The sequence below is a fragment of the Anopheles moucheti genome, chromosome 3 (genome assembly GCF_943734755.1).
Source record: "Anopheles moucheti chromosome 3, idAnoMoucSN_F20_07, whole genome shotgun sequence".
In the NCBI taxonomy this organism is placed as follows: domain Eukaryota; kingdom Metazoa; phylum Arthropoda; class Insecta; order Diptera; family Culicidae; genus Anopheles; species Anopheles moucheti.
The window spans coordinates 83,292,798-83,317,676 of record NC_069141.1 but is presented as its reverse complement, the minus strand read 5'-3'; the positions used below and the strand labels follow the sequence as shown (position 1 = coordinate 83,317,676).

At 43.4% G+C, this 24,879-nt stretch overlaps 1 protein-coding gene across 1 annotated transcript in view; it reads left to right on the top strand.

The window, feature by feature from the left end:
• The window catches only part of LOC128300212 (kazrin), a 40,335-nt gene extending 16,671 nt beyond the window's left edge, over window positions 1–23,664 (top strand). Inside the window, exons 12-14 of the mRNA XM_053036196.1 lie at window positions 10,609–10,723; window positions 21,819–21,842; window positions 22,562–23,664. Of these exons, the coding sequence (XP_052892156.1) occupies window positions 10,609–10,723; window positions 21,819–21,842; window positions 22,562–22,999 (577 nt within the window). The 3' untranslated portion in view covers window positions 23,000–23,664. The remainder of the gene's footprint in view (window positions 1–10,608; window positions 10,724–21,818; window positions 21,843–22,561) is intronic.
• Window positions 23,665–24,879: the final 1,215 nt, after the last annotated feature.

Here is a 24,879-nt window from a genome sequence, read left to right as displayed (position 1 = left end):
TAATTTCGGGCGGTCTTTACTGTGTCTCCCTATTCGGGGAGCCATTTTGGTTGAAGCCGATGCACCGGTGCTCCCCGATGTGCTTGGCAGCTTGCTGCAACGTTCGCGACAGGTTCGTTCGATTGTGTGTTCCAACGCTGTCTATCTCTGGTGGTGTCTCGATGTCGTTCGTTTCGCTGTTTAGCTGGATAGATATGATATGATTTATGTGTCCTTGTGCTTGTGTCTATGTGTATGTGTGCCTATTTTATGCTTGTTTTAAAATATGTTTTACTTTCTCGTAAACTTTAATGTTTTTCTCTCACGGCTTATTGGAAACAACTTTTCATTTTCTTTCTTTACCTCATTGAAGTGAAATCAAAATTATTAAAACAACAATCAAATTTTAAACACATCCAGTGTGGAGTTTCAACCGTCCTCAAAAAGGGGCCTTGCCTTACAACTCGTCGCACGTCACTCTCCGAGGGATGCCACTTCTAATATTAATCGTGCAGCGAACTGTAAACTCGGGTAAACCATTACGGGTCACTAGGAAGCAACGGTGAGAATCGCAACACCTGCTCAGACACAGCATGCCTACGCCGGGAGGCTTTTAGTTTTCCTCCGCTTCCGGGCAAAATTTCCCAACGGGCCATAGCAAAAAAAGGATGCTGTTACCGTTCTCCTTGAAATGCGCCACGCTACGCTCAGCGATACAGGCGAACGTTTTGTCATGAGCTGTGGCGACGAGAATGACGACGATGGCGCACTGTCGCAGCTAACCATCATCGTCGTCTGTCACCTGGTAATTGCTTTAGCTGCCCGTCACCAGCCCGGCACCTTGCCGCATTAGACGCCCAGAGCACGCCAAATGTAATATTTGTGTGTGTATGTGTAATGCGCAGGTGTTGATGGAACATTTTCACATTCTGCTGTGGAGACTCTACGAAAACGGAAGGCTTTGAAAGTGTGTAGAAATAAAGAGATAAGACGAAGCGATTTGCTCCTTCGCCACCACTATACAGCGGACAAGCTGTTTAAGCATTCAAGTAGACGTGCTAAGCAGCGTAAAGCACTGCAACTGTGGCAGCAAGTGGAAAATGGAAGTTGCTTGATACGGTGTAATGGCGAGCTTGTTATAATTTTAATGCCAACACAGCCCTTTGCAGACGCGAGTGCTCGCGTAGAAAGCAATCAGATTGCAGAGAATATTTGCGTCTGACAACTGTGCATAGTAGCAGAAAATATCTTCTCGGGAATGAAATAAACCTAGTTGAGCTAGCGGGCTGTTGCTTTTGCTGGTGGTAAGCAGCAGAAATACAAAACATAGTTTGCAAGCGCAGATAGTGAGAAATAACGAGAAAAGTATACGGAAAATGTGCACACCTGCAGCAAGTCAAACAAGCGATAACGATATCTGTCGCTTATGCTTTTTTCCATCCCCAGCTGTTTCGCACTCCACTCTCCGGAGTGGTTGAGTGAACATTAAAAAAGTACCAGACGTCCTTTTCGGACGCCAAAACCGCTACTTTGTACGTGCCACACCTTAGAGAGGGTGCAACATTGTGCAACATTCGCAGCCAATGCTTAATGGTTGGTCCGGCCATTAAACAAGGCAGAAGAAAAAAACAAAACAAAACATTAAGCTCATGTCGTTTCACCCCACTAATTAATCGGTTTCGCTCGGTGGAAATTCAATAATGTTGTGGTAAATTCGCACGCGCCCGTCCCACCCGGAAGCACGATGCATTTTTGATGCGTGATTGACACTCTGCCACCGATCGGTATCGATGTGGAAAGGGAAAATTAATATCATACGGCACTGGTTCGGTAGGTTCGGTTGATGCATTTTTCATTAATTTCGGAGTTTAACGTAATTGAACGGTTCCGTGGCTTGTGGCATGTGGCACCATTCGTCCCAACCTGTTCTTTTCCAGCTGTTGTTGAACAGCTCAACGAGCCTGTCAGGAACAACTTATTGCGATATGTTAGACATAGCAAACCAATTAATTTGCTTGCCGTATGAAACAAGAGTCGTTTCGGGATTTAAAATAATTGAAAGTGTCGCTGTAACATTTCTTGGTAACAGAAAACTAAATTAATTATTCAAAAAATTAATTTGTTTATAGTTTGTTAGTTTACTAAACTCAACGCTCCCCTTAAAACATATCTAAACTTCACCACACGTAAAGCGCGCACGAGGGCGCCTTGTCAGCTGCATATATTCCACGCAGCTGAAATATGCAACCGAACTCAAATAGAAACGTGTAATAAAACCGATCGTCAATGACGTGCAGTGCACGTCTGTCAACGGATCGTGTCTGTTGAGTTTGGGGGAAATCTCCATCGGCTATTGAATTATTCAACCGCTCCTTGGACTGGTTGGCTATCACTGGTCCATCACACCGTCGGACGAAAAAACCACCTGTCCGAGAATAGTTCATTTTGCTGATAACATTCACAATAAAAGCAAGGAAGGTTGGCTCAAGTCTGGAGGATGGATTGGAAAGCGATTCCAAAGTGATGGTTGCAGTTCGGGGAAAAATATCAACCATGCACGCGCTTCCTTTCCGTCTCTAGAACTGTTGGTTCATAAAATAGCTACCGAAAAATTGTAAATTCCTACTGCTTCGCTTCCGTGTTGGTCACTTTTCGATCCGTCTACACTACTCAGACGGCGCACATGCAAAAGGGGTTGGAATTTTTCATTTCAACCAAACGGAAAACGTACGATAATTGACATTGCTGCCCGGGTCCATCGTCCTGTTCCGTACATCGCGGGAAATATTCTATCGTCCATTCACCTTCCGGAGGTGTGCATATTTTCCATCTCGCCGTTATTGACAGATCCAGGTCCGTACTCGTACCTGGCACACCCTTTACACACTGTCCCCTTCACCCCGGGGGAACTTCCCTGCCAAACCGCCATCAAACGGATATGGTCCGTCGGAGTTGATTAGTTCGTTTATTAGCTCATTAAATTCGTTCACTGCACATGAAAATTGCCATTTTCGATTGCCTTTTCCGACGATTCCTCTCGCATCCGGATAGGGCCATCTTGTCGGAGGGAGGTGTTACCGTTCATTCATGATCGATCGGCCACGGTCCAGGCAAGGTGGAACTAGTTGAAATCCGCTCGAGTGAGCAGCTAATGAAATTTGCACACACTGACACGATGCGCCGGTCCACTATTGGTTCGCTTCCGCTCGTGACAACGGGTGAATGGACACGTATTACATTAATTTTCCAACATGTGAAGAACCGGCCCGGCAATGTCCGGACTGCTAGCAAAATCAAGTTAAATAATCATGTTAAGTTAACTTTAAATAAATTGAATTTACTTTGCTTACATCAAGCAGAGTGCGTGCGTAAATATTTGTGCGGGAAATTTTCCATCCCACATCCCAGCAGGAATGTGTACATTTTTAATAAAATTTTGGCGATAACAAAAAAAACCCACAGGTTGGAAAATGGTTGAAGAACCTTCTAAACAGCTGCACACCCAGCTTAACCATCGCCGGCCGAGGGCTTTTGCACATTACAAAATTAAACTTTCACCGTTCCATTTATCGTTCCTGCCTGTCCTGAGCATGGGTTTTATGTTTTAATGTTGTACCGTCCAGCATTCCTCTCCACCTGCCAACCGACCACTCCCCACATCGTCTCCGTATCAGTCGGCAACACACAGTTTTCACAAACAAATTTAATAATAACCACGCTTCATGTCACGTTTCCGTTCACGACCGGATGCTGTGGCATCCGCGTGCCCCTTCACTGAACGTCCAGTGAGGAAGGAAAGAAAATGTTCTCACCATAAAAAAGTACGTAACCCAGCAAATAAAACAATCCCGACAGACCGCACTACCAGCAATCTCCCCCCCTCATTTGTGGAGGGCCTCTCGATCTTCACGCGAAAAAGCACTCAAGTTTTCGCTTTCCCAACGCGTGCTAATGACGTACGCTGGGGCAATCAAAAGCTATGGCTCCGTGCCAAAAATAGACAAACGAGGCAACACACAGAATCCATTTCGGGCTCCTGTTTTTCCTTTCGCACGTTGTCTTCCTTTGCGTAAACCGGCTTTCATCTGCAAAAGCGCCAACCAGAACAATTGGGCTAAAGAAAACCACTTCGTGACTCAGCTGTGATTTTTTGGGCACATTTTTCCCGCAAGCGCTTCTGCGAGGGAAGCTTCGTAATCTTCGATAAACACGACAAGCACCAAGGATTCAAGTTTATCCGCCACCACAGCACGATGGTGGTGGTGGTGGTTTGAGCCCGTAAGATGTATTGCTGTTGGGGTTTAGAGTGGTAAACAAATGTGAGGGTTGCCATTTTAGCGATCGATAAGATACGACAAGATAGCTCACTATTCGCGTGTTCGTTCGCTATCATGGATGCGTTATTGAATATTTTATGCCGTGTCGTGTTAATAGTTTCCTAGTGAAATTAGACCATTAATGTATTTTTAATTGTATAATAAATTACAAACAAAGTAGGCGGTTATAATCAATAATCTTTAGCCAACTGCAAATATAGTACCTTGAATAAATACCGAAGTACACTAGCGAGAGGTAATGGAGAGTGGCATCACGAGTCGACTCCGATTATGAACTATTCCGAGTCGAATCAAATGACCCAGCTGAATCGACTCTGAAGCTGATTCCAGCTGATTCTGAAGCTGATTTCAGAATCGAATCTACAGTAATATCATGGATTGAATCTAGATTTGAATCTAGAGACGAATTCGAATTCTTATCCCCAATTAAATCCGGAGTTGAATTCGTAATCGAATACGGAGTCGGAATCCAAAGTTGAATCCCAAGTAGACTAGGAGTTGTATTCGGACTAGCAGTTGTATTGAATCCGGATACGAATCTGCAGTTGTATTTGAACCCGGAGATTAATCCAACGTTGAATTTTACCCATCATTTCAAGTACATGTGACGAATGTGATGAGCACTTTTATGACCTTATTGTACCAACGACCCCGGAAGGTGCTTTGACTAAACTGGACTATAAGTTTATTAAAAGTTAAAGAAGCTTAAAAACCTATTTATGAAGTATCAATGACACGTTCTGCCTCATCCATGCTTGATTGCAATTAAACGTTTGTATAAACCTTTTCCAGTCCATTTCCATTGGATGGTGGATCAATAGAACACACCGAAGCTTTTCGCATCAAGTGTCATAATCAGATCTCGATAAGCTAATAAGACATAAAAAATTACAGTTTGCTCCGGAAACTTTCCCTAATCGGCGATCACATCACAACTCAGACACACACGCCACCAACATGCTGCAAGCGTTGGGAGATGATTGCAAACTTTTGATTGGATAAATTAATTGCATTGCCCACACGAGTGTCCACGGGGACACGGCGCCCTTCGAAACGCCGAAAAGGTCGCACCAGAATGGAAAGGTCTTCGGTTGATTCGGTTCCCACCTCCGTCACTCAAATTCTTGTCCCATATATTACGGGTGCAAAGTTCAACAATCAACCGCCCTTACAACCCATAGGCAACAAACACTTCCTAGGTCAGTCAACGTTCCTTAATGTTTAATGTTAGCTGTGGCTTCGGGGGGGGGGGGGGGGGGGGGAGGAGCCCGCGTCATGTATCTAGCAGGAACTTGACAAAAGATTGTCGGCAAACACGGGGCGATCCATCTGTTGCCAGGTGGTAAAATCGAGTTAAAGTTAGATTGCACCGGTAAAGCGCCATCCAACCGGTGACGATTTACTATCGCATCGTGCCCCGGAATGCGGAGGTCGTTGCGATTTATCGCACGTCACACTTTCGGTGGAGACGCCTGGTGTTTTGTAATCTTCGTTTCTGGTTCATTTTTTTTTTTATTCAAACAAAACGAACAAGGATGGCACCTTCGCTTAAGTGGAAAGAACTTGTCCTTCAAGAAGTAGGGAAGACCCCTCACGAATGATCCTGTTGAGCGTGTGCGGGTTGGAGTATCAAAAGGATATACTGTTTCCCGAGGCAGCGTAACAACTTGCAACAACTTGAACGATGAACGTGAAAGACAAAAATAAAACAGTGCACATAAATGCTTTCGAAATCTTCTTATCTTTATAAACGGGGTTTGGTTGTACAAAGAGTGTCTTAGAGTTATGGGGTCGCTGTCGCTGCAAAACTTGCGCAGCAAATTGGATGGATGGAAGTTTTTATTATCATTCGCTTGCGCTTTTACGCTCGTCAACAAATTACCGGGCATCGTGCCGGTTCCAACCGTTGTCCCTTTCTTTTTTCTTTTTTTTACTGCTGCCACCGAGTCCTCGTTAGCCCTTTCCGTTTGGCGAGTGTTTGCGAGTTGTGAGAACTTGGAACCATCGTGGAAGGAAAACGTATTTTCATCATTCCTTTCTTTGCTGGTGTCCCGAACTCCGCGCACACTGTCTTGCACTGATGGGCTGTTTTGGAATTTAAATGCGCTTCTCAGCGCGAAATGTACCAGACTGGTTCTGCGGATGCTTACCACCGACAGCCCTTCAAAAATGGTTCCCGCGAGAACGATAGCGATCTGTAAATGGAATTTTTGGACGCTCGCCGGTTCTTTGTGGCACATCTAGCCCGACCTGGCCTTGACGAATGTGACTCGTTGAGTTATGGGCTCACAGTACCAACCTTCCCATAAATCGGTCCAAATTATACACACACACCCACACACCCACACCGAAGGCATGGGCATTTCTTCGTCATCACGCCAAACGCCACCAGACTGGGTGAGTGAAAAGCGCCCAGGGTCGTATAAGGTCATAAATCGCGCAAGTCGTAGCTCTATCCGCACAGAACTTTCGCACAGAAACTCCTCCACTCCGTGTGTTGCATAAGTTACAATCTTATTGCGTCCGTTGTCTCCCTGGAAGGGTTGCAAAACGTTTGCCCCTTTTTGCAGTTGCCCATTCTTTAGGACGTCCTCGTGACCCAGCATTAATCGGGTGTTGCCGTTGAGGGAAATGCTTCGCTATGCTCCCGCGTCCTTAAATCATAATCCACGCGAACCTACGCTGACATCCTTCCTTGGGTGTAACGCTGTAAAGTTTTTTTTACACTGAGCAACGAGCAAAAGTTTCTTCGACACTCAAGGTAGTGAACCTTCGCTCATGTGTTCAAGTTCTCAGCTGGTTCGTGCCGGGATAGCAATAAAAAACCGTGGATAATTCGCTTTACTGCCCACGGATCGAACCTCCCGGGACCGAACCGCGTGCAGACAGCGTTCCATCCTTCGACTTACGTATCCTCACTCCGACATATCTTACCCCGAGTGTCACCTGTTTCGTGAGAAACCGAAATATTGGTCTGACCTTTGGCAAGGCGATGGACGGTGGCGTTGCATGGGCGTCTGGTCTGGTTCGTCTGCCGGCATGCCTATGCCGTCGTGCATAATTTATAGTGACAGATAATAAACGAGCACGTTGCGATATCGTTTAAAGTCTAGCCTGAAGCGTAACGGCCATGGGTGGGATTGGTGTGTTGCGTTCGGATCGCACAACAAATGTTCATGTCGTGGCGATGCGTGATCGAGCGTGTCAGCAGCGGAAATGCAATTCAGATAATAAAAGTTATAAGGAAGTAAATTATTACTGCGCATAACATAATGCGCGTGGCAAACTATTCGACTCTTTCCCGCCCAAACACATTTGCGTGAATATCTTCATTCAATATGTGACAGGCGAGATTATTAATTATGCCATCAGTATTATATAGTTTCCAGTTTGTTGTTGTTTTTCCAAGAAATGTTATTCCATTTACTCAATCACAATCACAATGAAACAAGCTTAACCTTTTTACGTAGCGCATCAACACGCTGCAAAGAGTGCAAATATACTTTTAGTCCTACCATTTTCCTAATCTAATAATGGACCAAATAGATGATAGGCACCAAACGAAGGTATTTAAGCAACGTAGAACGGAGAATGAATGCTACTTTATGTTTTCTGTTCGGAGCAAGTGTTTACTCAGCGAACCTTCTATTTTTGTCGCTATTAAAAGCTTTAAGTGCATCGTTCCGATGACCCGCACACCCAGCTCGTATGGTTCGCCAGCCAGTTCGATCGAGAGGTTGTTTATTGGCAGGTACCACGGCATCGAAACCTTTGAGCACCTTTACCCCAATCGTCAATCGTCACCGCACGTGACCGAACATGATCAGGGACTTGGTGGGATATTTTGTGCACCAATGCAATAAGCTTACCGCACATATTTACAATACAAACCTTCATTTAAAACCGGTTGGTTCGTTTGATTTGGATCAAAGCGAAATTAAGGGCGGTTCGTAAAGGGGAAAGCATATGTAATATGCAGTTCCCGGGTCAGCATGTAGTGCAAATATGAGCGCGTATAACTGGATCATTTCGAGTCCAGTTTTGCTCGGATTTGAGAGCACATTAATTCTAGCATATGCACATCGCATACGCATACGTATACGCAGCATACGCACATCGACCATAGCGAAGTACCTTTTCAAACGGGTTAACTCTTTTCAAACGCTCATGCAATTATTTGTTGGTGGCAATTTACCATCAGTATGGTTACGTTTGAAGTCCGATATAATAATATATTTAGATCAAACGAAATGCAAAATGCTGCAACATTGAAGAGTAAAATGTTTGACAAAGTTAAACACCATTAGGTTTACCGAAGCGAAAGTTAATTTACCAAACTAACACATTCAGTATCAAGAAGAAAATTGCATTTAACAATCGCTTCCCGTGTTTCTCCAAACTCTCCAGCACTAAGATGGGATTAAGCTGGGTGGGATTAAGAGCTCTGAAGTCACAATTTGCCATCTCTATCAAATGTCATTCAGCTAATGCATGTCCTTCGGCTACCAGTAGCTCGTAATGGTGCTCGTTTCATTCACTTTTATTCTTCCGGGGATTAAATACGACCAGTGAAGTAGCTCAATACTGTTGGCCGCTTGGAAACATCAGACTCTTCGCATACGTTTTTCACGTACGATCGAATATATTGCACTTGCATATATGTTGTCCACGAGTGGTCTGCTTTACTTCATTGCATTCTTCTACCAAAGCAAAGCTGCCATCGCATCCATATTCGCTTTTCACTGCAAACCTCTTCCGCAGTTCCTACTCGGGAATGTAAATATACACATTCCTGTTTCTTCGTTTTCCAGCATTTCGTCCTTTTGTGTTTTTGCTTGGACAACTCTTTTCAACTATGTTTATTAATACTCCACTGCGCACGAATTCATGCTCGATGTTGTTATGCTACCGGGCGATTTTTTCTGAAAATAGGGACATAGTAATGTTCCCAGATTGAGTATGCAATTTTGTGAACAAGTTTTTTTTTCTAACCACAAAAAAATGTAGCCTGTAAAAATACGTTAAATAAGGTACTATTATATTAGCTCCAACATTGTCTTGATCATTTGCGCCTGGATAGGTATGCAATTTATTGACTGTTACAGCGCCATAGTGGCGACATTATTATTGTTCAATATCATGGTAGCATTGCCAATTGTTTACACCACAAATCACTCTGCGAGAACAGGGTTACTACCGGCATAACTACCACGAACAGGGTTTGCATAACACCCAGCAGGTCTTTGGCAGTGCTCCCAAAAAAAATTTGATTTCATACTTTCAGGCTTTCCTACTCTAAACCTCATCCCCGCTGACACAAATGAAGGAAATATTTGTATGCCCATTGTTCTCTAACCCAACTAATGGCAATTGCAACCCTCACCATTGTCTTCTCTCCGTTACTACTCATTAGAACTAGATTTAGTTATTAAATTTATTGCTTTCATATCTCCTAAATGTTGTGCCGATTTTGTATTTTGGAATGTTATCCCCCTTTCTATGCGAACATAGTTTGTCCAGTTTGTATACTTTCCCTCACTTAACGAAAAAAAAATCCCAATGGACTTATTCCCATTACATCCAATGATATTTGCTGCTCTCTCATTCATTTTACCCCCGTTTTTTGAACAGTTTTGCGATATGTTTTGATTGATGTGTAATGGTTTCTTTCCATAACTGCTTCTTTCTTTTCTTTTACCACTTTCTCTTTTTTCTTCTTTCTCTCTTTTTCTCTTTCTCTCTTTTTCCCGTGCTCTCGTTTTGCTCTCTTTCTCTCTCTCTCTCACGCACACGAACACTCTTCCCATGCGGTTCGCCATCTTTTTTGTCGTGTTTTATCGTGTCACTCGTATGTTTCTGGTAATGTCGAACCGATCGCTTCGAACATTTCTGCGCAATGTGTGCACATAAACAAAAAAAAATGGGATATGCAACGGACCACACGTAAACGAATCACGGTCACAAACGAAAACTTACCCTTAATTGAACCTCGTTTCACCTACATTGCGAACACACACGATGCAAAAACACACGAAAACAACACGATAACAACGGAACAACACAAACGAACCACTCACCCGATACCGACACCTGGTGTATCTGCAACCGATCAACAACCATCTCCGCCACTATCAACAACCAATCCTGTATCAACCAACACCGACACCACAAAACACGCTACACACTAACTATGCACAACCGCGCGGATCGCACGGTAAATGGCCACGGTGGGACAAATGAAATGGATGCCAATGCACGGCGCAAAATAAAACACATGCAAACATCACCCCAGAACGACCATGGGCCAAGGAATACGGACGGGAGGCGGAACGGTAATACCCATCACAAGCGGGATTGGTATGATGTCCGCGACGGGCTGCGATCGCCGTAATACCGGTAGCTTGCGCGTGAGTATACCCAGCTTATTTTAATCCCCATTTTCTACCCTAAGCCTAATTCCTCAGCCACTCATTTTCGATTAACGTTATGCATGTATTTGCAATTAGCCACAGTTGTGTGGCATTTTTATTCAATCCGTAGAACATTTATCTAAATATTATGAACCAAATTGCTCCCTGTCATATAAGCGCTGTACAATTTTCCACATAACGTCAGCTTACGTATGTAAAGTAATTACATTTTTATAATCCCGAACTTAACAAGTTGTAATAACCCTTACAAACAAGTGTCCAATTAGGAGCTAAAGGAAGCTGCATTTAAGCTGCAAACACAACAGGGATTTCTATGAAAGCTTTAGGTGCAGAGCCACGAGAGTTGACAAAATGCTGACAAATTTGTCAAAAATCAGCAGGTCAACTGCGAAAAACCATTATACCGTTGCCACTATAACATTGCATATGAAGTTGCGCGCCATCTTGCTCGGTTGGTACTAGGTGTCACCTCTTGAAAAACATGCTCTCCTGGTATTGGAAATCTTCGGAAATCGGAAACAATTGTATGCGCGGCAACGGTATAGTGGTTTTTCGCAGTTGACAAGCTGATTTTGTCACTTGACAAATTTGTCAGCATTTTGTCAACTCTCGTGGCCCTGCACCTTTTAAAACTACACTGCCATCGTTTACTAGCGTGGAGTTCGTTGCTTAACAAACAATTGCATACCATGCAGGCGCATCAACTGGGGTCTGATCGCTGTTTGAGTTGCAGCTTTAAGTGACCGTTTTTAATATAAATTATCTAGCACTCTCCTTTATTTACACAATTTTAAATACACTTACAGTTATAATGCATTACGTTTCTTACGTTTTCATAATTTAAAGTCTTTAATGTCACTCTTGCGCCATTTTTTATGCCCCTTGAGGTGTTTCCTTACGGACGCAAATGTTCCTTCTTTCACCATCAAACGAATCCTTATTAAATTTATTGCAAAACTGTGTCAAATAATCCCGTCATAGAGATTATCAAATACGCTTTACGCCATCCGGTTTCGATAATCGTTTCACATATTCCATCGACTTCCATCGTGACGATGGTTCACCGCCAGCATCGCCAGCAGGAAAAGCCGCTTAACTTTGCATCATAAATCGGTATTCATGAAAGCTCGGTGCCCGGTGCTTTTCATATGGCGAAGCATTACACCACGGAGTGACTGGTGCTGGGTGCGTTTGTGTGCTGATTTTTCCTCTGTTCTTGTACACGTTCAGAGCCTTTTTTGCTTCACCCAACCGAAGGGGGTACGGGAAAACTCTTCATGCACGCTCAAGCATAACGTTGCACTCGTGCGAGGAATGCTTCCTGGATGGGAAGACACCGCCGTACACACGAACACATTCGATTGATGTAGGAGAAATTGAATTCCAACACTTTCAACACATCGCACAGCTCGCGTCCCGGGCAGGCTGAAAGAATGTCAAACCATGTGTCAGCCAATTTTATATAACACCCGACCGTTCACACTCCCCGTTGCGGACGAATCAAAGTTACGTGTCACGTGTCGTGTGTTGATGCTGGATGGATAAAACTTTTCCACGGCGCTTGTTATGCGGGTTAGGGTTGTGCGGAAAGCTCAACTTACAGCAATCAAACGAGCCCTCGCCAGGAAGAAGTTTCTACCGAACGGGAACGGGTCTTACACACCCGAACGGACAACGTACCGCTCATCAATCCCTTTGCTGAGCTAATCGCATACGACGATAAAATCCACCAAAAGAAAGCACAACACGCATAGGCTGTCTTGTGACGTCGGATGTAACCCTTTTTCTTCCTCTCCCTGCTTTCTCTGTCCCGCGGTCTAATTCATCATGTTAATCCATCCCAAAATGAGGAAATTTCGTCCACCTCCTGCTCGTCAACTCCACAAAAGCTTTTGTTAATCTGTGCGTCCGGCCCGTCCAAAACGGGGACGAAATAATTCCAACTAAACCCCAGAAGATCATCTCGCAACCCTAGCACGATAATGTCCACCGTTGTTGACCCGCTGATGACTTGCTTTCAGAGTCGCTACGTGCGCTTGCACTCAAACCACGGTTACGCCCGGCTAGGACAGGACGAAGATGATGAAAAGCCAACCGTCCCGGAGCCCGACAAGTGTTCCGGGTAGTGAACATTTCTGGGAAGGAGAGGAACCAAATTGGTCCAGGGTCCGGTTTTGAGTCATGCAGTAGATGTTCCAATAGTGTTACGTATGGACAAAAAAAACCGAAATCGTTGCAAAGCTAAGTGAAAACACGCGTATACCCTGAACGGATCAATAACGAACGAATCCAATAGTGTTCCATGTGCACGTGCAACAGCTGACGGGTTCGTAAATCATTCTTCACTCAGTGTGTGTGTGGAGTTGCAGCTCAAAAAGGTCCAACTAAATCATGTTGAATGATGACCCACAGATAGAATGAACCCATGAAGTGTTTACACCGGTCTTAAAGCGTTGGTTTTTATAGTGTGAGAATACTCCTCTCTGTTTTCATTGGCTAAATATGTTCCTATTTGTTATTTGTTCCTATTTGTTATTTTAAATTAATTTTCCCAATCCTTTGTACAGTAAAATATGGTATAATAATATTGAACTCTGTTATAAAACTGTTCGGTACTTTTCTCGATAGATAATTGTTTTCTATGTTTTAAGTTAATTTTATATGTTTCTATTCTTATAGATCTATATTCTTTAAATAAGCCGATGTGATTAAAGCCACTTGGTAAGCTTGTAGTAAAACAGCAATGGAAATTGAAAAATTGATTGAACGCTCAAGTAACTCATAATCTTGGGGCAAAGAAAACCCGAAAAAAACGTATCAATTAAACCGATTTTGTATCCCAATTTGCTAAACGCTGTGATAAGAGAATTACATGGCGTAGCAGCATTATTACTAAAATACTCTTTAAATGCTCTACGGTAACCTCGTTGTTTGTGAGTATATTGAGTTTCCATTAACCGTTCCATAAATTAGAATTTTCCAAAGAAGACTTGTTGCATCTCCATTTCACTCAATACAAATATCGATTTACTAGTTAAGGCAGTTAAAATCATAATTAACTCACCCATAAATCCGAGCAATTGTCGCAATGATGTACTAAAAACAGATACTCTGCTCGCCTGGATATTTGAAAATATTATCTCAAACGTAATACATTTGGTGTCCCAAATCTCAACCTCGTACTCCTTCCAGAGCCATGCGAATGTTGTTGTTTTGATAAGCGTACGTTGGGATATGCAAATAGCACGCTCACACAATCCTGTAAAACATCTCGTCCCGTCCGGGACCTTTTGTGAATTTCATAATTCTCTTTCAAGATGAGTTTTGGCAACAAATCGAAACCTTTCCTCTCACTTCACTGTGAACGGTGAGGTTCAATGTTGTGATACTTTTGTGTAAACAGTCTGCATTGGTGTGTGTGTGAGTGTAGGTTTTCACAGGCGTTTTTGTTACCTTCCTTCCTATAACGCCACATTATCCCTGCCATATCAAACTACATCGCCGTACAGCACACACACAGCGCCCCACTATTACTTAGTGTCTTTAAATGGCGCCACGGGACAAACGCCAGGTACAGCTGCTCCGGAATAAAGTATCGTTGTCCTTTGCTTCCCTTTTTTTTGCAAAGCGACCCCCTCCCTCTACGAGTCGTCCTCTCCACTGTCAAGTGCCTTGCACACACCACTCCATGCCCGGGTGTGGCTTTCGACGTTGATCTACCGTCATTGGCACGACAGCACGTGGATGTATATCCTCTGCGCGCCATATGCGACCCCTGACGAAGGCATACGGTTTGGAAATGTTTGCCTTTTGCCACACACACATGTATGTATGTGTATGTTGTGTGTGTGTTAGTTTTTTTCTCCACTTCTTTTCCATTCTGTCGGAAACGTCGAGCAACGAAGCCATCCAAAACCGTCCATCCATCTCTCTCCGCACCGCCGTGTGGGCACCGCAGTCATGGGGCGCGAACCGGATCAACAACTACATCCTACCCGCACTCCTGCTAGCATCCATATCGAAATGCCGAAACGCTGTGCACCCCGGCACTTCCGGTACGTGCGAACGGGGAACGGGCCAAAGATAACATTTCTGCAGCATTTGTATTTATGTGACTTGCTGTTTGTTTTGACATGCTATGTAAATTTTAGATGAGCTACACCTTTTCTTAAAATATTCACCTCGGGCACGGGTAGGGTGGATGGAGACCGCCCTGGTATCCCCGTTCAGTCCCTTTTTCCCCGGATGGGAAATGTCTCTGCTCGCACCTGCAGCACCTGCACGGCAAATCATTCATCCGTACATAATTTTCCGACGGCCCCAGAAAAAAAAGGTTTTTCCTCCCTCCGCGTGATCGTGCACGGGGGTGTATGTAAATTCACATTAAACCCGTGAAAAGCAAGTGATTCTGAATGAAAATCCTGCAAAACAGCAACAAAAAATAAGGGCAGCACCAACTAAACAACTCGAAAGTGCACCGATCGAGGGCGCACTTTGGAAGGTCCTTTTTTCTAGATGAAATGGAGCAGTGAAAAATGATACACTGCTGCACCGGGGATGCAGTGTGCTAAAAACGATTGCGTATGTAGATGTTTTAGTTTTTGTCGAGAGCTTTTAAAAAAATGTTCCCAAATAGCAATGGAGGGTATGATAAAACATGGGGTTTTCCTAGCCAACCTTTCATACTGACCTGTGTTGACTCAAAAGAATAATTTTAATTAAAATTCACTCTTTTGGAAACATAAAATCTGTACTAGAGTTTCTGTTTTATTTTGGCTATTGATAATCTTTAGTATGAGTTATAGTTATATATTATCAAAGTATCTTTACTTTTTTCTTTTGATAAACTTTTGTTGTTAATTGTAATGAAAAATCTTACTTTTAAATCTTTAGAATCATTCTTAATGACATTAGAATCAAGCTTAATGAATTCTTTATATAAAACTTAAACAACTTGCAGTTTGGCAACCTGTGGCAATAAAAAGAATATTATTCATTAAACATTCAGCAACTCAACGGCGCACACAAACACACATACTCGTTTAAAAATTCATAAGCATAAGCTTTTGAAAGCTTTTCTCTCCCGTTTGGTAAGCCACCGACCGAAAACCGGGGCGTTCTACAACCGTTGTAGTGTGTATCGACCTCCGAACAAAAAAAAAACAAACAACCTCCATACGGAACACCATTTCACGTAATCTTCGTAATTCCTTCCATTGCATTGCACTTTTTCCCCATTTTTCCTGCACTTGTGACGCAGAGAAACGGTTGCTCATCAGCAGGGAGTGACTCGCATCGCACGCGCAGGCGGCAGGCAGCGCCTGTTCGAACGGGAATCATTTCTACCGTTTCTTTTCCCAATGGTGCCGTCAAGGAAGGACTGATAGCTGACGATTGCACTCAGCATTGCACCCCAATAGCGGGAGATAGGGGAACGATACAGAGCAGTTTCATTTGTACTGTGCGCAGCTGTGCTTTCACGTTAACTGAAATGCCGATGCTATTGTGAGTTCTGGTGTCATATGCAGACACACGTACGATAAGATGGCAGGAAATACTGTGCCACTGTGCTGTGTGCCTTCGTTTTGCCAAATGGTTGCTTGGGGCCGTCCGTTACACATGATGCGGGACATGACATACAAAAAAGTCCTCCGGAATGATGTCCTCACTGGCGAAATGCATCGGAAATCGATGGTTTTTGTTTGAAGCCTTTCTGTGCAAATTGTGTGTTTTGTTGAAACAAAATTCTCCAACTTTTACCAACAAAAGTCTCGGTAAGTTCACAACACACACACACACCCCCAACATTTGTCATCGTTATCGATCTATTTGTAACAGAACGCACATCAAAAGATTTGTTGGCGTGCTTCAAAGCGCACGTGCCTTTAAACGGCCTGTAGTCTGTAGCCAGACCATGGAGTGGAGCAATCGGATGCTGGATGGATGGAGCGAGCATGAAAGTTGATAAAGCAAAGCTTTCAATGAACTCAAACACAAGTCTTTCAAACAGCGGCACGTGGATGAAAGTTAACACTGGGACGTTCGAGGTGACGTCCACAGTTGTAAATCTTTGCCCGAATGCTACCTTTGTTCCAGTGTGGATGGCTAAAAGCTCGAGCGAAGCTTCCCCTTTCACCGTGGTGCGTGGAACCAACGGACGGATCAACTGGAGAGTAAACCCATTTGCTCGATTACAGCACAGTATGTGCGAGTGTATCCTCCTCCAAACTAAAAAAAAACAACAGAACCTCACACAAAAATGGAAGCAATTTTCAGTAAAAGCTAACCCACCCGAACCCTAACGACTACCGCCGCCCATTTTCAACAATCGATCGATTGATCGAACAAGATAGCGCACCCATCACACTCGTCTGCCATCTGGATTGGCATCTTGGCGGTTGAGCGATGGTTGACAGTCTTTTCCGCGGTCGCCATTTGCGACTGAATTCTTGGCGATGAACATGGTGGATGGAATATCCTTCGCTGCGGGTGCTTTTGTTGGGTGCTTCACTATGGGAACAGTGTCAAATCAATGTCCCGATGGCGTCTCAATTCCGGTACGGAGTTTGACAGGAGCTGCTAACGCGTTTTCATCTCGGAAATGTATTGTCATCGTGTCTGGCGGCTGACGTTCATGTGTTTGCGAATAGAACCGGGAAAACGATAACGGTTTGGTGTTTTGACATTCAAAATTTTCAATAGTTTACCGCTCGGTGGCTTATTAAAATGTTGATAATTTCTCTGCTGGAACTACTACTTTAAAAATTCATATGTTTGGAGTGGAAGGTCTGCATCGTCCACCCACGCATCAGCACGAACGGGAAACTTTTCCAATTAGGCATCCAATTGTGCTCATCCACGGTGGTGTTCCTGGTGCGCGCTTTCTAGCTTCGATATTAATATATTCCACCGTACAGCATCAGAAAGTGCAGCCAAAATTCAAAAGCTTATATCGATCGACACCAACCACCGTTGGGTTGGTAGACGAAGCCGCTCCGTCCGGTTACGGGTCCATCATGGGCGAGTAGTAGTGTATCATAATTTACGACTTGGCCGGTATGCAGCAGCACACACCCCGGGCGGGTTCCACCAGAGTGCAACCTAATAATATTATATCCCGGCGAGGGGATGGAAACCCCCCTGGATGCGTCGGTGTAGCGCAAGCAGTGTCCCGATGATTTATGCATTGAATGGGTTTTGTCGATGCACCTACTCGCTTCTAACTGAAAGTGACATTGGAATCGTTTAATTGGTCTCCGGAATCAACCAGCCAAGTTTGCTGTGTTAGTGCATGTGTGTACGAAGCAAATGGGTGCCTCTTTAGGGGTATCGGGCAAACATTTATTAGAGTGATGTCGATGAACATTAATGGTGGTGTGTTTTTGGTTGTATACGACATCGTAATAATAATTAAAGAATGTTTTCCTACAGATGCACAACGAGAATTACAAGCCCTACAATTTAATAATATTGTTGCAGTGTTAACTTAAATTTACTTAAGATTAAAGAAGCTTGCTTTTTTATTGAGCTTTAACCTTTCGAAGCGTTTTAAAGCATAATTGCCGCAACAGACAAAGAAACGAACGCCAAGAACATTGTAGCAAAAAAAAAAACAGCATTATAATTGGCAGCAATAAAAAATGTACGATTTTTACAACATCATTTTTACGGACGCGTCTACCGCAAAACGCCAACCACCGTCCATTATCGATTCCATTTTTGCTGATTGCATTCCGGCGTTAATGTGGTGCTAGAACGATCATAAAGCGATGGGTGCTAACGGGTATGACCTCACAGAGAAAAAAAGTGGATCATTATTATGGGGCTTTCCATAATGGACATTGCCCTCCCGTAAAGCGTAAAGCCCAATGCGGAAGAAATCATTGTTATTGCTAATAAACGGTTTAACTACCTTCGTTTATTATTAGCTTCTTTACAGAGCATGCTTGGATGGCGGTTGCTGAAGTTTATATTTGAATTCAAAACGTCTTTATAGAGGATCTGTCAAATAGAACAGTCGGTATCGTGTGACAGAACATTTCATGTCCGGAATGGATTCAAAATTCTGTTGAAACCACGTACAGACGTTAACGTTAAATAACGTTTTAATTTCATTAAAGTTCATGCAATTTGATGGCTTCCACAATATCCAATGATTTAAAATCTCCAATGTTTTAACATCCCGTTAATTTTTTTTTATTGTTTGTATATTTATATAAAACAATTCAAATAATGATAGGTATAAACAAGCTCAAGGTAGTATTATCCCCCATTAGAAGCACTCTCGCACAAACCGGTAAGCTACCCTTGATCATCCTTGCTCAATATTACGTTTCTTTAAAGTCACCACTATCGGCTAATAATGTACTCGTAAACCTATGTCAGATAAACCTTCTCGTGTGGTTAAATCTAAGGTAACTACATCTGAGATCCATTCCAGCTTGTGCTGTACAGTGAACCTGAAATTCAGTCCGCTTGCACCTTTTAGGAAAGACACCGAGCTGCAGCTTTTAGACCATCCGTGACTGCTTGAATATGCAATAGATGCTTGGTTTTGTAGTGCCCTGGGCAGGAAAAGTGGACCATGGCACATAGTACAAACGATAGAATTGCCTCAGCCGGTTCAATTACGAGCAGGGGGGAATCCATTAGGCATGACCATGCTTACGAGATGGCATTGGTTTAGGCATACCACGAATTGCCCGTCAGAATTGACTTGTTCTGGGCTGTGGTTGAAGAACTGCAAGTGAAACCTTGGCCAGAGGGTGGATTAGATTAGCTGGGACATCTGGGTGATATCAGAGCAATAGCAGACAGTTAATCACTTCACCTTGCATGGAGAGAAGCATTGAAGCTAGTCCATTCCGCTTGCTGATCGTCTAGAAGGCTTAAACATAAAGAACTTAAATCGTTAAACTCCAGGAATATTCTTCCATTGATTTCGTTGCTTTTAAAAAACGCTAAATAAAGCATTTTCCACACCATTAGTATTATCCTTTAAAGGAATATTTTCGACACTTGATTCTTATTCTCGCCTCGTGTGCGCTCCAATGCGAACATGAAGCTTCATTAGATCAAAAGCAGCCAATCAATCAACTGGAATCGAATCCATTTTGCATAATGAGTCGAGCCGGAGCGGTGTCGGGGTGTCCTTCCTTGACATTTTGTTTGCCACCATCCGCTGTTGAGGCACCGTTCGTGTTCGTCGCCCAGCACGCCAACAATAGTCCCGTGTCGTTTGTTCTTTATCACGCTACGAACAGATAATTTGCATCCCATTACGATGAAGCGAAGTGTTTCTTCATGATCACCATAAAGCCATTAGATTGAGTAGCTCGTACTCGTGAGCTGCTGCGGTTTCGACTGGTGATGATTCCGTTGCGGTCAGGAGATGTTCGGGATACTGCACCAGAACATTAAAGGCAGTGTTTATCTTATGTACACTACGAAGACACGCACTCGTGGTGACGGGATTTGCTTTTACCGGAAACTATACACAGTTTGTATGCAATCTTGATCCGGTTTCTCTTGGCCGTTCGCGTTGAAACAATCCCGTGACACACTTAAAGGTGTTACTGAATTAAATTTAATGCATCTAGCGCAACGGTAACGGGTCGTTTTATTTTATGCCCATCCTTATCTATCCAGCTTCCGGTCCGGTCACAGCGTACGATTAAAACACTCACTTCAGCTACAGCTCCGTGCCCTTGTCGCAGTAAAGTACGAAACGAAAATACCACAAGCTGTTCAAATTCGTCCCCTCGGCACAGGTTGAAAACGTGTGCAAATGAGCTTCGTGTTGCAGCACGTGGCATTAAAATGTTCCCTCACGCCGTGGTATATGTGTGTTGCTCTTTATCGTCATTATACACGAAACCGTTTCCCCTCCCAAATGTAAACCTTCTTCCAATGGTTCCACTTATTGGATGAACCATTTTTCAACTGGGCTAACAAGAATGGTTGAGTGTAAAAAGAGACACACAAAACAACGTGAAGAGCAGCAAGGACACTTTTGCATCGGGGAGAGGAGAGAAAAAACGTAAATACAAACGGTAAACACTTGAGGAACGTGATTTTCCCATTATGTTGCGTCTTAGCAGTGAAAATAGCAAGGTTCGTTTTGGAACGATGTGCTCATTACAGCTGATGCAATAATGAAGGAGATAATGGACAAAAGTGTACAAAAAAGTGGTTGTTAACAATGGAATATGATGTAACTTTTTTAGAACACATCACTCTTTGGGATTTCATGGGCAATTCAACAATAGTCAATAAGGGTGGCTCTTGTTGTAACATTGTGTTCGTTAAAACTGTATCGTAATATTGCTCAAAAAGTTTTATTTAAATTATTATTTCTCATATCTTGTCGGCCTTGGATCGTTGCTACAGTTGCTGGTCGCGATGAACGGTCCAACTCACGCTCGCCGTTCACCTTGATGAGCGCGAGCGCTTCGCTCAGCTCATTCAGCTACTAGACCAAACACAATTTGTCAACACATATTGCATACTTTTAGGCGTAAACAGACTTTCCTCCGGCAGCATATTCTAAGAACAAACAAGGGGTAAGAAAAGAAAAGAAAGTGAGATGTTCACCAAACAATTTTTTTATGTTAATTATTTCAAATGTTTGATTGAAAACATTTTCACCTTCCGACAGTAAACTGAAGGGCAATTTGGTTCTACAATAGATTGTTTTTTTTTTCGTCGGCATATTTCTGCTTCAGCATTTGTAATATTCTTCTTGTTAAGCACTTAATGTAGATGGCAGAAAATATTATCCATACCTCATAGAACTATTCTAGGCACTGAAAGCTGCATGCTGTTAGCCAACCCAAACTTTAGTTTGTGCACCTCTATCAAAGAAACCTCATTCAAACTCAATATTTTATATCTTTTATCCCACCGTAATACACCCTCCTCACGTTGCTCAACCCCTCCTCCGTACGTTAACAACCCGGAAATGTCTTCTGTGCATGCATTCGACCCTATTCTTCCTATCTCTGGCCAACTGCGGACCGACACCGGTTCGTTCGTCGTTTTGAACTCGAACCCAAACAATACTGCACAACAGTTTGCCGCCTGGAAAGGATCACAGGTACAGTAAAATGCAACAACGAAAACATTCGAGGGTGGGACACTATCTCTTCTCCCCACAACAATTCGGGCATCCGGATGTTTTGGGGGGGGATCTTTGGACCTGCTGACAAACAATTTGCATTTTATTTTTCTTCCGGAACACAAAGATTCTTGAGGGTGAACTTTTATCGGGGCCCTTTTGAGCCAGTTTTCGGCGAAGAACGTTTCAATTGGACCGAGTTCTAGGACAAACCGGAAGAACGGTCGGAACAGAAATCAAGCTTCCGCCTTGCCGCAATCATTAGTCGAACTGAGGCGAACTTGTAAATTTAATTGTTGTAATGAACTGTGGTCCAAGTGAAAAGTTAGACAAGTTTTGCCGCAGAATGTAGTAATTGGATGAATTTGTATGCACATTTTCATTGCACGGTGCAGTCAGCAGTCAGAAAAAGCAGTTTGTTCACAGTTTGTTTGACAGTTATGCAACGATCTGTTTTGAATAAAATCATTCCTGTAATTGATAGACTATTTTTTTCTATTTAAGGTTATATTGTTATTTAAATTAAGGTTTGAATAGGAATACGTGTGTTAAAGATTTAATAACTTTAGAAATAGCAGCATGCATAGTAAATATATTTTGAATAGCGGTTAGCATAACTTTAGGAGTTTACCAAACAAACCTCCTGTTAAATCTATTAGTAGTTCCATTCATTCCATCATTCGCTTACAACATTGCAGGGTTCGCTCACTAAGGCGTTCCGGATGAGCGCCAACTACAAGCCGCGTGGCAGCAACGGTGGCGGCAGTGGTGCCGGTTCCGACAAGAACAGTGTCTACAGCTCGACCTCACCGACACCGTCGTTCAGCAGTAGCGAGGGCGGTATCTACGCCACGGTCGGTTCCCTCCAGAGCCATCCGGCCTTCTTCCATCATCTGCCACCGCCAACATCCGCACCACCCCCAATTCCTGGTATCTCTGCCTCCGTGGGGCTGCGTTCGATCGATTCGATGCCAGCGCCGGGACCGTCGCTCGAACGGGCCAGTGCCATCGCCAACAATCGCGTCAGTGCACCGCCGATGGATAGTGGCCATGCAACACTGCCAAAGTATGCGCAACATCGACGGGTCAAGAGTATCAGCGATATCGAGATACCTTCCGTTGGGCCAGTGGGATAGTGTGCGGGATTAGAGTCGGGTTGACAGACGGAAGCGAACCGTATTTAAGTAACTATTTTTTTTTTGTTTGAACGATGACAATTTCCAACAACTCTGTTAGTTTGTACGATTTAGTTGGATCACTTTAAACGTCCCGTTGAGAGGAAATTGGTCGGTTTGCTATCACTAAACCAGTACTACCAGGAGCAGTGCCAGAAATGGTACTCGTCACACCGAGAACTCGATTGAAAGCTGACCACACATGCAAACCCTTTTCAGCCACAATCGAATCGAGAAACCCTGGGGTTTGGTTTGAGGTTTAAAAGGATTCGCGCTATTGGAGGATGAGCTGAACGAGGATGACTTTCGTAGCCGCCTGGTACGGAAAGTCCGGTGCAGCTTTCGCGGTTAACCACAAACCCATCAACGTTTTGTCAGCGCAACTCGTCTGGTTGAAGTTTGGTGGTCGCCCGACGGGTGCTAACTTCATGATACGGTGTACGGGTCCGCTGTCAACTTCCTACTTTTTTTGGCGCAACCTCAGCTCCAGCTCGTTATGCTCAATACGATATTCTCGTTAATAATAATTTAATGTGTTTCTATTCTAATATTTATTTGCTCCATTGCAGTACATAGTAATTCTATTTGGAAGTAATTTCGTAGAATTTTTCAGGAAGCAGGTGAACCTTTATCCAAAAGTTCCCTGAATTTCATTAAGTGATTCAGTGATTTTGGAACCAATTGCAAACATTCCACGCGATTTCCGCGAAGAAGCTCCTGAACGGGATACCAGGAGCTTAACCACCCTTTCCCCCATTACATCCGCCCGTTACGGGCGATCGATCGGTCAGGGAAGCATTAATAAATCTGCATGCACCAATTAGACCGGCGTGCGTTAATTTGAATTTACTGCGCTCAAATCGATTTGCGGTTGTTCGGAGTGCAGATTTCGCTAATTATATCGGATCCGCACCGGAGGCAGCTGCGAAACCGAATCAATATCGACCACCAATTTCCGTGCCGGGTATTTTTCGCCCTGGCAGTTGTATCTTATCCAATTGGTGCTATTTTAGTTTCGCCCGTATATGGCCGACAGTGTGCAATCGTGTTGTAATCGTAACCAAAAGAGATGCAAAAGGAACATTTGAGGGCATCCACAGTTAGCTTTACTTGTTTAATTTCCCTATATTTAATTCCTTGCAGTTATTTCATTTCGTTTTATTTATGCGCTTTATACTAGGAACCATTTATCACTCCGGCATATTCCTGATTTAATACACACGGAATCCATCGATAGTCTCGCATCATATGAGCCGTTCGTTTACAATGAACGAACCTTTTGTAATGCTAATGCGTTCGCAATCATCATTATCCGGGCAAGGGGTGACAAAGGACAAGCATGTTTTCGAATGGTATACATAATGCTGTTCAACATATCATCGCGCTGACAGTTTGGATGGACGAGCAGAAAGATTACAAATACCGATACATACTAATCTGGATGATTCCATTCCGTGAGAAGGTGGTGATGATTTCACTCACATTTTCCACAAATCAAAAGATAGATTAGGCACACCTCCTTGCTCACCTTTAGTTATCTTACTGCGCGGAACCGTGGAGTGCAATACAACCGTAGTAACCAAGCATTGTAAGCGAGCGAGATAATCAATACTGAAAAAAAACATGTGGAAAAAAGAAACAAAAGTTGTAGGAATTCCGATGATATCTAAAGTGCTATTTATCCATCACTATTTCATCGTCTCATCCACGTACACGTGCGTCTGCGATGGCACAAGTGTAGCAGAGTTAGGCTAAATTTAGTGGCTCAAAACAAAACGGTTGGAGTAACTTCCAACAAAAGGGCAAAGATTTAAACCCGTAATGGAGAGAAGCGACACAAG